Below are 17,272 nucleotides of genomic sequence, written 5' to 3' on the forward strand. Positions count from 1 at the left end.
AGCGCTGCGTCGCGGACCCTCTGGCCTCGCAGGCAGGGTCGCAGTGCGTCTCTGCATCAGCGACAGCGGCCATCGGTGTTGACCCGGTTTCGGAGGTCTCTGGGAGAGTTGCACAGCTCTACCTCTCAAGACGCCAGAGTTACCACCGGATATACAGCTCCGACATACAGCGGGTAAGCGTACGTCCACCAGATCCACTCCGAATTAGTGCTTTCGAAATGTTTTTCGCGTTTGCCACGTAGAGAAGACATCTCGTTATTTTTACCATCAAATGTTCTCTCGTGCTTGCATGATCACGTGTTCGTTGCACTCAGTGAGTTTTATTTAAAAGGTTCCTCAAATAAATCCTCCAAACACTTTATTTCGCAATTAAGATAAGCGCAGTCCACACTTCTCTGAATAGTTGCCTTACAGGCAAAGGTGCAGTGATCGCCAAAATTCAAAACATTACGTGCGCGGAACTCTCTGTTCCGTAAAGTGGTCACATGTCAGCATATATACACTGCGCAAAATATGAATCGGTGAAGAGCATTGCTGAGTGTAATCTTTTAAACTGTCATTGCCGCAGAAGTAGCGCACTCCGGACCGTACTTTAATCCAGGTTTGTTGCCAATTAAAATAAATGCGTGGACTGAGGCAGGCGTCAGAAGCCGTTTGCTGATAAACTGAGAGCAATTTTGCGTAAGGTAGAGGTAGGTCCAATAAGAAACGGAACACTGTTTGCACGCGAGAACGGACTCTGTTGTTACTTATGCACGGAAGTTAAAAATGCCGCCTGAGCATTACCACTGTAGTAAATTGCAGGCGCTGTATAGTTTTACACGGAAAGAAGGGAATCCAGGAAAGACGTACTTGGTGAAGGGAGGTGGAGGTAGAAGGTAAAGGAAGACTCTATGAACTCCCCTTACCTTCTACCTCCCCCCTTCACTAAGTACGTCTTTCCTGGATTCTCTTCTTTTCGTGTAAAACTTTTCAGCGTCTGCAGTTTACTACAGTGTTAAACAACCAACTAGCCCGAATACAAACTATACTAAATGGGCATTAGCTTCTTGATTAAAACTACGTAGAACAACGAAAAAAGCATGCTTTTCACTCAAAATTACACAGTAATCGTTGGTTGAGTGCGGATGTGATCCCTCTCGTATTGGAGCTACCTGTGCAGCTTATTTCCGTAATTCTGCGCTAATGGCGACGCATTCGTGATTCTTTCTCGTGTACATTTCCCATCTGTACCGCATATTTTCCTTTTTGCCATTGCGCCGTCACTTAGACGTCATAACTCCCGTGGGCATGTCCGCAAATGTGCGATTTCCGATTTGTTTTTCCGCCCATGAAAGAAGCTGAATTAAGCGGCTGCTCTCTTGCAGGAAGCCCCTCCATTCCAGGCTTCACTGCGATGATGAAGGGACCAAATTACGCAGCTTGGACGGTCCTTGTCTTCGTGACTGTTGTTCACGGTGCGTATACGCATGTCTTCGTACGAGTTAACAACGCGGACTTATACTTGCGGACAACTTTCTGTGTCAATGCAGTTGAGGCTGGAGGACCGAACAGCAAGTGTCATTCCGCTGACGACACCAGCAAGTTAATACAAAGTATCGTATACTCGCGGTCAATTTTCCGTGGCTCTGCCACGTCCGGGATTCTTGGACTTCACTTTTAATTGTTACAAAACTGTGCAATATTGTTAGGTACTGGTATGGAAATGTTGAAGGTAATGGAATTGCCGAAGAGTAGCAAAATATTTTCCACCGCTCGCACTGAGTAGCTAAGACTGCCGTAGAAAACTAATGGGGAATGTTTTTTGACGGTACCAAAAACGTTAATATAGCATGATACAACTTAAAAAAAGACATCAGTTGCTAACACTGGGCCACAGTCCGCGGCGTCCTGTATTACTCCGCTGGCCGATCGTAACAGTTAATGTCTGACTATCTTAAACCAGGTATCAAAACTTTAGAGTTTATCATTTTTTTCTTGTGATAACCTTCTTGTTAGGTATACAAGAATAGTTTCAACGACGGACTACTTTTTCGTCGTGGAGGAATTCTGTGCTGTGGTCCTGAGTGTGGGCGGAGCTTCGCTGCCAACTTGTTGCATCCGACTATGCAAGCTTGCCGAGGGGAGATCTGCGAATACATTGATTGTTATAGTGCCATCTTACTATATATGAAAAAAAAATAGCGTTCACAAACAACTTCCCGTTGAAAAATGCGCTTGTCCGGAATTGTTGGGTGCAAGTCAAGGTTAGGCATGAAAGAGGAGATGGGGCCTTTCTCTCCGTTCTCCGTGCCGTGTCACTCCGCCAAGTAGTTCGGCCAGAAAAAGACTGCTGTTTCCTGATGAAGTAAATAGTTCTGATTAATTTATGAGCTGCTGGTATCAAGGACGACTGTTCCATTTCATTCCCGTTTCAGTGCCACCGCCTAAAAAACCGCTTTCAACAGGTATACATTTGTGTGCGTGCGTTCTCAGCGCATCCACGGATACGATGCCACACAGCATACTCTAACTCTGAAATAAACTCCTGAACAGCGAAATACTCGTACTTATAAACGGGACACTAGTCCCTTACTCTCGTTCCCAGGTGTACCCCGTGCACAGCGAGTGAGTGCACGCAAAAGCAAGCAGAACGCAGTTCGATCAAGGACGCATGCTACGCTTCAGCGAGCGCATCAGGGTTACGGTCGCTTGCCTTGGGCGGATCTCAATTTCCGCCACGTCATGGGCGACCGCGTTCAGCTCACAGCACCTTAAGCGCCTCATTCGCTGTCGCTTGCTGCTGCTAATGGTTCCGTGATCGCTGTGCCAGCTTCGCACAGTGCATGCAGACAGCTATAGTCGGATACAACTTCAGTCTGCAATGAAGCTCCGCCCACATTCAGCCTCCGCGCACAGAATTCCTCCACGACGAAAAAGTAGTCCACTTCTTAAACGTTTCTTGTTACCTAAACAAGAAGCTTATCGCAATAAAAAAATTATGAGCTCTATCATTTTGATACATGGATTGTTTGATATAGTCAAACATTAAAAAGCTGAGTTCGTTTACTGCTGCGATTGGCCAGCGGAGAAATACAAGACGCCGCGGACCACGGCCCAGTGTTAGCAACTGCTTTTTTTTAAGTTGTATTATATATCCTACTACAGTGGCTTCTTTCGAGGCAAAAAAGTCGCGCCAGATTCAATTCAGAAAATTCTCAAGGTAATATAGAACTTTACAGAGACAATGAGGTTAAAACTCTATATGCAATAAAAATTGTTCTGAGTGAAAATCGATTATATGGTTCTCTTCGGCTTTCTGGTTGATGGTTGTTCGTGCATGTATTGCTGAGAAAGTGCTTTCAAAAAATTTTTCTGCCACTCATTCAAACTACTTACGTCGATACAGAAAAAAAACTCCAAGTAGTGTTCAGGGTCTAGGTCAAATGTAGCCCAACCTCAGGGATACTTACACTATAGCAGGATACAACTTGAAGAAAGCAGCAGTTATTAATACAGGGCCACAGTCCGCGGCATACTGTATTACTCCGCTAGGCAGTCAAAAAAGTGAACGAAATCAGTGTTTTCATGTTTAACGCTATTAATGAAGCCGTGTATCAAAATTCTAGAGCTTGTAATTTTTTTCACATGATTAGCTTCTTGTTTAGGTGACGAGAAGTTTTAACGGACTACTTTTTTTGTCGGGGGAATTCTGTGCGCTGGTCCTGAGTGTGGGCAGAGCTTCACTGCAGTTGTATCCTACTATAAAAACTGTCTCGACGTCAATGGAGTGTGCTTACGAAAACTGCCGATGGTGGCGATACATGTATTTCGTTTTTTTTTTTTTTTTTACCTTTTATAGTTTAAAAAGCTCTGGGTGATCTATCGAATCAGGCCAGCATCGATTTGCGATCAGTGTCGTCGGTCGGCATTGAAGACCAAAGACCAGACAAAACCAGGAGCGCCTTTCTGCACATCGTAAACACGATCAGCCTATATATAGGAGTAAAAAGAAAGTAACCCAGCAAACCAAAAACCTCTCAGAGACGTCTAGCTAGACGTCTGCGAGAGGTTTTTGGTTTGCTGGGAAGCTGTTCTCTAACATCCTCCCTTTTAGGGGCAGCATATGCTGCCCAAGTCCCTGGGTAGATTTCCACCACTAAAAATACGGAATACTTGGTCGATAGCGGAGACGAATTTCCTCTTTAAAACATGCGAAGAAAAGTTCGAATAGTTCTAGGACATTAGTAATGGCGGTGTTCAATGTACTCTCCATCTGGGCCTCGCAGGATCCGGCTGGAAGCACGACCTCTCGCGTCCTGTCCGTGACGAGTGCTGCAGAGACCCGGACAAGTGCTGCCCCTACGGCTACCGGTGCGACTCGCGCTACCGCAACTGCGTGCGCATTAGCGGGGACGCCAGGCCAGTCTACACGTCGTCGTCGTCGAGGACTCAGCCCATCACAAACTACGTGTCCGGCACGCGAGGCTACTACTCGACGGGCTACTCCACAGGACGCTACGGCGGCGTGCCTGACCAGGGCTTCGCGCTGTCGCAGAGCACCTTCTTGAGCTCAGGTGAAGAAACGTCGCAGACAGGGCGCACCGAACTCAGTGGAAGTTTTTTTTTTTTTACAGCGATAGCTGTTAAAGGCGCGTTTCCCGACTCTACGGCGTCGGCGTAACAGGGAGGAATACGACGAGAAAACGGAAGAGCGAAGCGGGTGCAGAGGGCCACACGATTCGTCAGCGTGCAGTGACGCCACGTAGGACGTCACATGAAATGTATAAATCAGGCATATCTAGATACATCAGCTGTTTTCCTTGCTGAACCAGTTTGTTGCTTCTACCAGATGAGAGAGGAGATTCCCGCAAACTCCCCAGCTAACTGCTGCTGTGTATGGGCACGCCTTATGCCCTTTTATTGCGCAAGCAGTAAGAGAGCCATTAGGCGAAAATACCGGCGTGCACATGTCTCTGTATAGCCGCAAAGGGAAGCCTGCGGCGCCTGCAGCGAGCCAAAAATTGATTTTGAGGAAGGCGCAGCAACTGTTTCACTTCTCAGTAGACACCTCAGCCGTGCGTGAGGTAGGGGAGGAAGGTCGGAATGAAAGCAGAGAAATAGAGGTGCCGTAGTGAAGAGCTCCAAAATAATCTCGAATTTTTAAAAATGGGGTTATTGAAGTAAACAGACGCTTCTTACGCGCAGTGTTGGCAGACATCAGAAAACAGGCAAATGATAACTAGTAAACTGATTAATTGCCTAAATTCTAAAAGGCAACTTTCTAACTATTAAAGATATGTGTGTCTGATTGAAATTTTAGATTTGTAGCCTGGCTTCAGTAACATGCAGCCATATCAGCTTTTCGAAAACGTGATTACCTTGCCCCTGTGGCTCAGCAAATTTGGGCCATAATTCGCGCCATTCAGAATCTGCGGAGAGCGCGAAGTCATCATATATAGATCCTTTAAAGTGCCCAGCAGTGTAGGCTAATCATCAGGACGACATTCCCTGTGGAGAGGGAATAAACACTACGCCTATATAGTGCAACGCATCAAGTGTGCGCAGAACGCATTTACGACGAGCGACAAAAGCTAGAAGCTGGCAGCGACGTCCGCCGCAACGCAGGCGTATTGGAGTTTGTAGAGCACAAGTTGGCCTATACCTTCAGTCTGCTTCTAGCTAAACGTCTGTCGTGCCGCAACACTGGAGTTTTAACAGCTGGCGCCTAGGAGCATTACGGGCATGACCACTGGCGGCTCGCTGTAGTGCTAAGCGGCGCACGCTACGCAAAACCCACCATACTACTGCTGCTGCACTACTGCTGAGAGTGAGCCACCAGTACGCATGCAGATGGTCATGACGAGGCAAGTGTGCCCACAAGCCAGCTGCGGGCCATCTGCACATGCGCACTGGCGGTGTAAGCCACGCTAAAAACAATACTTGTACACTTACTGCACAACACGCTGCTCGCAGAAAACTGCCCCACGGGCACCTACTGCTGGGACGTGGACACGTGCTGCCTCATCCGGCACGGCTACAACAGCCTCTGGACGCGCGTGGAGTCCACCTGCTGCACACGCTACAACAGCCCAAACTGCCAGAGGGTGCGTGGCTGCAGGGTCACCATGGGCGACCAGCGCTACAAGTCGTACCGCGAGACCTTCACCCGAAGGCCCGCCTACTATGGAGCGGCGCGGCCAGCCGCCGAGCTCCCATCCGCTGTGGCTGTCCTCGCGGCGATAGCCGCGTGGCTCTCGGCTGTCTAGTTCACTACACTCCCGGTGGAGCTTTCAGCTTCCGGAGTGTGACCGCACGGCTCCAGGCAAAAGGGTTACAGCGTGCAGGAAGCAAAGAACCCAGGAGAGGCGACTATATCACATCTTTTGAAGCCAGACACGAAGGCTTCCCCCTGCTCCCCCCCCCCTCCCCGCCTACCTACTTGGTTGCCGTCTCAGCACGCTTGAGCACGCTTAGCACATAATGTAGCAAACGTCACCGTTGCGCCAAGCATTACTATGGGCTGCGCAGTCGGCCAGACTCCCAGTAGCCCTTGCAAAAACACGTGACTTTCAGCACACTTTTTGGCGTGCAGCTCGGACAGTGGGGGCCTCTCCTGAGCTTTCCATCCTCCTTGGCTTAAGCAAGCTTAGAGGCCAATGTGAAGAAGTGCACTTTGTGCCCAGCCAATCACGACTTCCGTTGAAAGCCAGTGAAAGCGAGAAAGGTAGGGACACCAAATTTTCCACTCTGTGCTCCTCTTTGGAATGCTGTGTTAGACAACAAACATGGATCATCACGTGGCGTTCGCCTATGCCCGGCAAGAAATTCGTAAATTTCTACTCTAATTCCGTTTGAACAGCCCAACTGAAGCTGTGATGTCACAAGTGGAGCCCTAGCGCAGTTGTGCGACACGCGAAAACTGCATATATAGCTGTTTGTTCAATCGCTGTGATTCGGAGAAGCTGATGCATGAGTTAGGGCGCATTGAAATGACGAAGCAACTATTATACAGCAGTCTTCATATGCTTGAGGTGGCCTTGACCTTACTTGTGATGTAGACACACCATACATGTGCTGAAACAAACTGTATGGGACAAGTACAATTAGAAACTGCTTACCGGATATAGGCAATTCCAAGTCATGATCTATGTTTTTTAATTTTTTACACACCACTCAAAAGAAAAAAAGACAGCAAAAATTTGGAGCGTCTACTTTAAATTAGCAAAGGTTCATGATAGTACACAGTACGATTCATGAACCTGCAGTGAAGATAAATTTCAAGTCTCAAATTAAGTTTTATTTTGACATGATTTGTATCATATCAAAACGTGAAGTTACTTACTAATAATATGAGATGTGAAGTTTTTATTAAATAATAATATGAGATTTACTTTCGTAGTTGGAACACATGTATTCACTTGATCACCATCTATTTATATGCTTTCATTTTGGATAAGAACTCAGCTCAGCATTAGTGCCTCTCCCATTCTCTTGCAAGACCAATCTGTCCATTTTTATCTTCAGACAAAACACTTCCAGAAGCATTTCCGAATTCTTCTTCACTCACCGCTGACAGGTAATTCGCACCGGTACCAGCTCTTGGCAGGTGTTAACATGAAAAAACATGTACAATGGATGCACATAAGCTAAAGGTAATCGAAGAGGATGATGCAAACAGATTGAGCTAAAGCTTATTTTCATTACGAACAGATTTAGACAAAGCAGAAATTTTGCAAGGCTAGAAGTACATGTTATACTAGCACTTACCAGCTATACATGAGGTAGTGATTTAAATGAGAACATCTTCAACAGAAGCCTGCCGCGTTGGATTGAGATATATCAATTCAGAAATGCCAACACCAACCAACTAGTTCCTGGCATCATACATCAGCGAGGCAACGAACATCTCCGTCAAAAAATCAGGCAACACAAAAAATGACATCTGGTGGAAGAACACAGAATGCAACTCCCTCGCCAAGCACTGCGAGCGTGCTGGCCACGAGATCACCTTTGAACAAGTGAACGTGTAGGCTGTGGAATATAACCTCTTCAAGAGTTATGTAAAATCGTGGCACGTCCATGTCTATGCACTGTAAACAGGTTTCCAAAAACGCTCTCCCCTGCATATTTGAATGGCCTTCGTTATGTGACTACTAAGAGGAAGCTAAGGCTGATCACAGCTGCTGCTAGCTCAACTCTAAGTCATCCCTGAAGAATGGATCGACTGGGTCCCGAAGCAATGGGCTGCTAATAAATATTGGTTGGTTTCAGTATTTCTCAGCATTTTGATTTGTCCTAAGTATGCTAGAACTTTCGATTCACTCCTCGTGATACAACAGCACTGTTCACCCTACTCTGACATTGCATCCGATGCACATACTGTCCATATGAGTACGCAAGTCACAACCATACAATATTATCACTAGTAAAGCAATGAACTGTTTGAAAGTTTCAAGTACCTTGGACTTATTTCTATTGAGTGCACACGAAACACAGTCAGCCAATAGAAGCGATACATTAGTATATGGTAATTAGTAGGTGCTGTGCCTGTGCAACACGAGATTACTGCAGTGCACAAATGGCAATGCAAAAAAAATGCAGTCATCTCTCTGCAACTCATGACAAGGTAAACACAGGACACACTTTTTGGGCACAGCGAGAAGTGGATAAATTTAGTTCCCATGCAATCATTAACAGCCGTTTGTATCTGTTGGCTCGTTGCTTCATGCCCATAAACTTGGAGAATTCTTTCTATAGTTATTCTATTACGCTTCTCTAGAATAGCCATGACAAGCAATTTCTTCGAACGTCTAGTATTCAGCGCAATGCAATATTTATCAAAATAAACCTGCTGTCACAAAACCTAATCAATAAGGCACTGAAGGCTCCTTCACGAAAAATTCTGCCCTTTAAATCAATAACATTAAATACTGGGGCTAATAACAGGTGTGTTTAATGCACAAACATCTTATTTATGCAAAGACATAGTTCTTGAGGATCACAGGTGCCGCTCGTAAGAGGTACAAATGTATAAAACCGACTGCAGGAAGCCTGCGCAGTTTGTTCTATACTAGACCTTATAAGCGTTTGCTATGGATTCTAGTAGCCGTAAGAAAGGGTCCTTGCATCGCTCGGGTCCATTAATCGATAGCCACCAAAACCAGTCCAGATAAATCTGAAATGCCCCAGCCTCTCTCAGTGGGCCAGACAGCTTCAAATTCGACAGCACTCGACGCCATGCGACTCGAAGCTTCTGCGTGTTAAAGAATGCGTTGTTCCCTTTCGATGACGATTGTCTGGTGTCTCTGCCACGGCGCCCAGTGTCGTGAGTGAGACGCATTGGACCTTCCTGATCTTCAACCCCTTCAACGCGTCGGAATGCTTTGCCGCCATTTGAAACAATTACGGTTTCAGGAAGGACATGGCTTGAAATCACACTCGCAATCGTGCCTGGATCATCTTCCTCGATGAGCCTCAGCCGGAACTCGCCCGTTGACTCAGCCTGTAGCCCCAACATGAGGCGTTCCTCTTCTTTCTCCGTGCCCTTGGCACTCCTCCTGAAGATGCCTGCCTGCGCAGTGAATTCATTTCGCATCATCTCAGGAGGAAGTGACATTCCTACAGACCATTCATCGTTTACAAACACCACTGGTACTGTCTCTATCAAGAGTACATGGGCTAATGACTACCTCAACATCTCAGGAGGAAGTGACATTCCTACAGACCATTCATGATTTACAAACACCATTGGTACTGTCTTTATCAAGAGTACATGGGCTAATGACTACCTCATCATCTCAGGAGGAAGTGACATTCCTACAGACCATTCATCGTTTACAAACACCATTGGTACTGTCTTTATCAAGAGTACATGGGCTAATGACTACCTCATCATCTCAGGAGGAAGTGACATTCCTACAGACCATTCATCATTTACAAACACCATTGGTACTGTCTCTATCAAGAGTACATGGGCTAATGACTACCTCATCATCTCAGGAGGAAGTGACATTCCTACAGACCATTCATCGTTTACAAACACCACTGGTGCTGTCTCTATCAAGAGTACATGGGCTAATGACTACCTCTGCAACAGGCATTCAAGTTTCCCAGGAAAGGATACAACAAGGCTCTTTCTTGGGCTAGCTGATGGCTCATACTGACAAAAACATGAGCACACAAGAATACAGGGATCCGACATAGACACAGGACAGTGCTATATACACACACACATGCACACATGCATGCACAGACACACAAACACACTGAACAGACAGTTCAACAAAACAAAGAGCGAAGGAACTCAATGCATGTGCGAGCCACCGAAATGCAATCTCCTTATCCAAGAGATAAAATGAAGGTGTGCTGATGCACTTAGTTGCCTTCTTGCCAATCATACATGCTTCTATAACCTAACGCATGTAACGGCTCCTCCTCCTCGCTTCAATTGTGCACTATTGGCAAAACTGGTGACTGCAAATGACAGGCTGGGTCATCATTTGTCGGAAATGACCAAAACCCAGCTCGAAATTTTGTCCTTCAGCAAACACAGAGCCAATACCAAATGCTGTGCGTTCAGTGACATCACACATGCAAGGTTGCCAGTAGAAATTTTCCTGATTGAGGCTAAAAATTGGGATATTTTAAAATTAATTTGCACTGCAACAAAACATCGCCCCGCTGCAAAACTTGGCACAAAAGGAAGGCCAGAAAACTGCAGGTGACAAATACGACAGCATGAAAATACTGTTCTATATTATCATTGAAAGTAGGTCTAAAGCTCAACACTATCTCCTAGCGTACTCTGCGGAGGCCTGTGGCATTTATCAGAACACCGCAGCAAATGCCTAAGTTGTAGCCGTGGCCGCCTGCTCCCACTACTACCACTGTGCCGTAACTGTTGGCTGTGAAAACTTGCGAGTGCTGCTGCCACTGCTCCTCAGTACCAATAAACCAATACCAGCAAATCAATAAACCATACCAATAAATATGGCCAAGTATACTGACTTGGAGAAAATGGTGCGAAAAAACAGAAGTGTGAACGGAGACACCCTGTTTTCAGATTGCAGCTCTTAGGTGACTGTTCCTGGGTTGAGCGTTTGTGTTGGCGTAACCAAGAGAGCAAACGAAGAGGACAGTTCAGGATGAAATTACGGCGATAGCGAAGAAAGCATAGAAGGAAAGCAAACGAGGATGAAAGTGGCAGAGGAGGGTACAGCTGGGGCATGTGAGAGTGCTACAATGATCCATCTGCAGACAGCAGTGATGCCAAGCTGTAGATCCCTATTACTGTGAGTTTGGCTGCAGCCAAGCCAAGTGCCGCCACTGTTCAGCACTCCACTCCATCTTCGATCACCTACGGTTCAAATGCCTCAACAACTGCGACAATACAGCAGCATCATAAACATGCAGTAAATTTTTGCGCCCCTTCTTGTAAGTGAAACCATGTACCGTATAAACCGCATATAGGTCGAGTGGGAATATAGGTCGACCCCCTTACCTTGAAGTGAAAATAATTGAAAAAAATGAAAAGAAGCAAATATTGCCGAAATGCATTTATTTGCGGCGTCGGCTGCGTCCGTGGAGCACCGGAGCGGCGACCTCACTCCGAGCTGTCATCAGCGTCGTCAGACGACGATTCTTTGTCGCTCGCCGCCTCCCAAAGTGCGTCGTCCTCAGTGCCGTCAAGCATGTTGCTTATGCAGCACTTTTTGAATGCGTTCTCGACCATGGCGTCTGGCAAAGAACGCCAGGCCGACAACACCCAGCTGCAGACGGTCGCAAGCGGAGGCCTTTGCAGGCGGCCCGTTGGCGTCTTAGGGTTGTCCCCGGACATCCACTCGTTGTACTCATGCCGCACTCTGTCCTTAAAAGGCTTGTTCAATACGACATCGAGTGGCTGAAGGGTGGACGTCATTCCACCAGGAATGACGACGAGGTCCGTCCTAGCCTCGCTTAGGGCACGCTTCACGGCTTCCGTAAGGTGGCCACGAAATGCGTCCAACACCAGCATGCTCCGAGGGCGCAGCAGTGCACCGGGCCGGCGATTCCATACCACGCGGATCCACTCAATCATCATAGCCTCATCCATGTAGCCCTTCTCATTTACTCGCACGATGACACCTGAAGGGAAGGCTTCCTTCGGTATTGTTTTTCTTTTAAAAATTACAAAAGGTGGCAGCTTTCTGCCATCAGCTGTACACGCGAGCATGACAGTGAACCGCGAGTGCTCACTGCCTGTCGACAGCAGCTTCACCTCTTTGGCGCCGCGTTCGCTGACGGTGGTAGACGAAGGCATGTCAAACCACACAGGGGTCTCGTCAGCGTTTCCAATTTGCCCCAGCATGTAGTTATGCTCCTCTCGGAGGCGGATCACGTACCGCTGGAAGCTGACGAGCTTATCAGCGTACTCCTCCGGCAGCTTTTGGCAGATCGATGTGCGCCTACGGAGGGAAAATCCCTTGCGCTTCATGAAACGGCGCACCCATGCCTTCGGTGCGCTAAATTCTTCGCGGCTTAGTCCGGCTTCACGCGCAAGCTCCAGGACTTTGCACTGAATCAGATGCGCCGTCACGGGTAGTGAGCGCGCACGATGATGCCGCACAAAGTCCGCAAGTGTGTCCTCCAGTTGTGGGTGCACTGCACTACGCCCACGAAAGGACATTTTGCTGGGCTTGCACGCGAGCAACTTGTCCTTTTGCCCTCGCCAATAGCGCACGCTCTTTTCCGAGACGCCGAACATGCGCTGAGCGGCCATGTTGCCGTTCGCTTCAGCGAACTCGATTACTTTTTTCTTGAATGCCGCCGTATACTGCCTCCGCGTGCCGCTATTCAATGTTGAAATGGAATTTCAAGCGAGGGCTAACAAAACACCGCACGGGAAAACTAACGGCCAGCGAAGGAGAAAGGAAATGCAAGCGAAGACGTTTGATGTCGATACGGCTTCGGCTGTCCGTTCGCGAGCAGCTACGCCGCATGTTGCCAGACTGCGACTCATGTTCTGCTAAAGGCCGCTATATAAGACGAGGGGTGACTTTAGCTTGCTATTTTTAAGAAAAAATCTCGACTTATATTCCGGTTTATACGGTACCAACCGGCCCAAACAGCCTACATTCTGAACAAGAGGTACTTTCGTTTGGGCTAGTTGGTTTGTAGCCATGTTTGAAACAGAAAGGCACAAATGGGGACGAGGATAAGACGGAACGAGAAGTCTGTCCTGTTGCTTCTCAATCCTTCAGGCCTCGTCCCATTTGCACCTTTCTGTTTCAAACATGGTCTGAACAATAGTTGCTAGCCGTAGAAGCGCTGCACTACAGATGACAAAGTGCCTTAGAAGAATCCAACTGCTCAGTTAGCTGCACAAGGTTGCCGCCATCGAAAGGAAAGGGACATATCCTCATCGTTGCTATGAGACTATGGACGAGTTTGTGTCTTGCTCAAGGGTAACAAGACAAACTAAGTGAGGGATCGCCAATTTTTAGTAACGGCGTGCGAATGACATCCCAAATACGAATTAAATATGTTTTTCATTCGGTTCATATCCAATTTGAGAAATTGGCACTCGAACATTTCAAATGTTTGGCAGCAATCAAACATTGTGCCGCTTTCACAAATCCAACAGTGGCAAAGCCAGATACCCGGAAAACTATCCGAAGATTGAGTTTAATGGGGAGAGCAGTACAGAGACATCCTCTTTGTTTTCTGCCATTTATCGTGTGGACCAGTTACAATTGACACTGACTGGCCTGGACTTCAAGAGAAATTTCACAAGTGGGCTTTTGCACATATCACACGTGAAGAGAACAAGATTGCCAACTACCCACTTTGAACAATCGCAAGACGGAAGCGCGTTGTGTTTGATCCTTCCATAATGTGCTATATACTTAACGCCCACACCCATGGTTGGTAAGGTATATGGGGTTTAATGTCCTTGCATGATGCTCCTAACCCAATTTTTCGGCTAGCTCCATTAGCATCGAAGATAGTGGCGATTAAAAATGACGCTCCTCTTCTCACCTCTCAACTCAAACATGCCGACAAGTCAGAAACACAAAGGAGACAAGTCGGAATAGCACCCCTTTGTGTCCCATCCCACCTGTGTCACTTCAGCACACCCAACGTAAAGGCTCTCCCAGACAGCCCATTTACGTCATGGGGGTAGGGGCGGCCAAGAGCATGAAGTGAGGTGTTGCCCTAATCGGTTGCTAGCAGCAATTTTCCAGAATTATTTGTAAACTACAGGGTCCATGCAGAGCTTTTAAATTTCACTCTAATACTCACAAAGACCACCTCTACAGATTCCTTGCTTTAGAATATGAGCATCAAAATTATTTCAGGGTACCTTTAATAACTCTACCTACGGATAATTGGGGCATTTCTTCCTTTCCATCGAAGTCAGAATTAAAGAGGTTTCACTACCCACCAAATATGTTATTTTTAATTTTTTCGTTTTGTTATTCATTTTATGCGACTTGTTTGATACTGTTAAGTTGTCTAATCAAACAGCATACATACACTTGCACATCATATTTTCTTTTGTAAGGTACAAAGCGTCAGTTTGGTTAATGCAGTTGTGAAGACCATACACTATTCTAAAAAAAAAAGGGGGGGGGGGCAACAACATATGCCTATATGCCTATTTATCTTTTCTTGAAATTATTATGACATACTGAACACATATTTGATTTGATATTAAAAGGCATTTTTTCTTTATACTTGTATTTGATTCATATTCAAAGATCTCAATATTTGCACACCCCTAGTTTTTAGCCCCGGAGAACCCCCAAAAGTTTCCATAAGTTGCTCAAGTACATCACGTGTCTCGGCGCTTCTTCCCTAATATGCACGTAAAAAAAGTGCATGCATGCACACAACCCTTCGGAAAAATTATCAAATTCAATAATTACGATCAGGGGCATAGCCAGGAGGGTGGTACGGCATCAGAACACCCCCAGAAATTTTCAGAGCGCTGGATCGCTCCCCCCTCCCCTTCCTCTCGGCCTTTTTTTTTTGTTCGCTCATGTTATTTACAAACCACATCGATACAGTAAAATGTAAAAACAAAATAAGAGTGCCAGCTTGTTGACAGAAATGGTTCCTGTTCTAGAAACCAGATGGCGCCACTAAGCTGAAGTTATCGCTGCGTCTCTGCATGTGCTGAACTAAAAGTGCGGATGTAACGGTGTACATTCTTGCAAAACGCTGGCACTTAGCGTTTGTAAGCGTTGGGGTGTAATCAGCTAGCAACAACACCTCCGGATAAGCACCTAAGCTAACTGAAAACGCTTCTGTCCCTTCGCTCAGCATTGAGATCCCCATAAGACTCTTGATTTTGACTTCTACGATATCATTTCATTGCACTTTTGAAATATACTTTCAATTTCGTGCTTATCTATCGTGTGTGTGTGTGCGTGTCCTTAAATTGGCGCTTTAGAAATGCGCTAAAAAAAACCAACTCAAGCTGACACTGAGCCCTTTAAAGAAAAGAGAAAAATTGACACCCACTACAAGTGCCGCACCGGCCACTCTAACAGAGATGGCACAAGCGTCTCCAACAAGGTTAGCGAACCTTCAGATCAGGCAGCGTCATCTACTTGTCTGATCGAGAGCAGCGTTTCCGTCAATGACATCGGACTTTACGCTGCATGTGGCCTGAGAAATCAACAAATTAGGAGTATTGTAATATTGTTAATAGCAGATTTTTCGTCTGTTTTTTTTTTTTTGTCAGAAAATAAACGTTCTTTATAAGCGAAGTCCTTGCAGTCCTGTGTGCACTAGTATTTTTATGTAGTATTACAATGAGCATTAAATATTGTTTCGGCACAGGTTCTCTTTTTATTTTTTTTACTGGCGGCATATAACCTCCTGAAAAAATATTTCTGGCTAAACTACTGACTATGATTGTCTGTACGGTGAAACAGTTCACTATAAGCAATTGCAGTGAGTTTAGTCCCAAAATAAAATGGTTGAAAAGAAAAGTGACCACAGCGGGTGAGGTGATGATCGAGGATGGATTTAGGTACTCAGGAAACCCCAAAAAAGGCCGCCACCATCAGGAAGACGTTGAAGTAACAAGCGTTAGTAGTTTGGTTTACTAGAACTGACATGGTTGTTTCTACATCGCTATTGTAGATGGCGCTACAAGTCTCAATGCGAGATGTGCTGTTTTCTAGTTGCTGCCACAGATGGCGCTGTGATCTCAGGGTGGTTAGAGTTGCTGTATATGCTACTAAAGGTAGCAGAGTTGCGCTTTTGTTTGATAAACGGCGCTCGCGACTCCATTGGTAGAGCACCATGTACTGCGGAGAAGACGACGCTCGATGGGCAAAATCGTCCACTTTCGGTTCTGAATCGGTTTTACCGGTGTCGAGTGCTCGCCCGCCACCTCTGTTCCCCGATTCGAGACGCCCTGCAGCCTTTCTTCTCCCTGTGAGAGCCTCCTCGGTACGGTGCATGTTTTGCCCATCGGACCAGAAACACGTGCGCGAACTGGATTGACAGCTGGCCAAGTTCGAAGCGGATCCACTAACCAACGGCTGTTTACGTTCGCTGCTGTGGGGTGTCTAGCGTGCGTAGCTCACGCCTTTTTTTTGTTTTTTTTTTGCTAAAAGTTGCATTGAGGTTTCTTTACCGAAAACAGGCTGGACTTGCGGCTCTGCGCTTTTTCGTGTACACTTTTGAAACGCTAAAATAGAGCTCTGCGTTGCATATTTGTCCCTGTTGGCATAAAATCTGAATGGCAAACAATTTTTAATCGAGGGAAGCATGTTTAGGCACCTGATTGTTTACTTCCGATGGTAAAGTTCATCCAGTTTCGAGTAAACTGTATTTTGGATTTTTATACTGTTCTTTTTATAGTTCCGGATCATAACTTTTTGCACAGTTTCGTATTTAGTAAAAGAGACTATAAACAGGTTTTTTAACGCAGGCCCGGTGAATAAATGTTGCCGCAAAGATGAATGAATGCTGCATTTGCACGGCGTATTTAGAATATTGAGTCTGCCTTTAGGTTATCAGGTAAGTAGTTCGGGGAAGGTGACTGTGGGAATCGCTTGCTGCCGCAGCTGACAGCGCGCGCTAGAAAGAGCACCGTTTTTTCTTGGCTATATTTCTTGACTGGGTTACGCGGTCAGCATTTTAGGTGCTTTTTATTTGCGATCAATCGAAAAATTGGTTTAAGAACCTCGGAAAAGCGCCCACGGTCGATCGGTGGTGCGCTAGGCATGTCGCCTGCAGAAACAGAGTGCGGCTTCGCTGCATAACTTCGGTTGCTTGACAGGCAAGATGGCGG

At 46.3% G+C, this 17,272-nt stretch overlaps 2 protein-coding genes across 3 annotated transcripts in view; one reads left to right on the forward strand and one right to left on the reverse strand.

Annotated features, from left to right (window-relative positions):
- Nucleotides 1-8,255, forward strand: LOC149365870 (uncharacterized). Its single transcript, XM_089546937.1, has 4 exons — nt 1-173; nt 1,368-1,457; nt 4,269-4,556; nt 5,956-8,255. Exons 2-4 carry the CDS (start codon nt 1,397-1,399, stop codon nt 6,246-6,248), a joined length of 642 nt encoding a protein of 213 aa, XP_089403063.1. The 5' UTR covers nt 1-173; nt 1,368-1,396; the 3' UTR covers nt 6,249-8,255.
- LOC149365871 (uncharacterized) overlaps nt 7,333-17,272 on the reverse strand; it is a 25,589-nt gene continuing 15,649 nt past the window's right edge. For both annotated transcript variants that reach the window (XM_089546920.1, XM_089546926.1), the window contains exon 9: nt 7,333-9,553. In XM_089546920.1, the coding sequence (XP_089403046.1) occupies nt 9,053-9,553 (501 nt within the window). In that variant the 3' untranslated portion in view covers nt 7,333-9,052. The remainder of the gene's footprint in view (nt 9,554-17,272) is intronic.

This window comes from Amblyomma mixtum, chromosome 1 (genome assembly GCF_055824585.1).
Source record: "Amblyomma mixtum isolate Tamu chromosome 1, ASM5582458v1, whole genome shotgun sequence".
NCBI lineage: Eukaryota > Metazoa > Arthropoda > Arachnida > Ixodida > Ixodidae > Amblyomma > Amblyomma mixtum.

Excerpts from the sequence above, each read along its gene's own strand:
- LOC149365870 (XM_089546937.1), top strand. The coding sequence starts at position 1,397 with ATGATGAAGGGACCAAATTACGCAGCTTGGACGGTCCTTGTCTTCGTG. Across the intron at positions 1,458-4,268 it reads CTTCGTGACTGTTGTTCACG|GATCCGGCTGGAAGCACGAC; the intron begins GTGCGTATACGC and ends TGGGCCTCGCAG. Across the intron at positions 4,557-5,955 it reads GAGCACCTTCTTGAGCTCAG|AAAACTGCCCCACGGGCACC; the intron begins GTGAAGAAACGT and ends CGCTGCTCGCAG.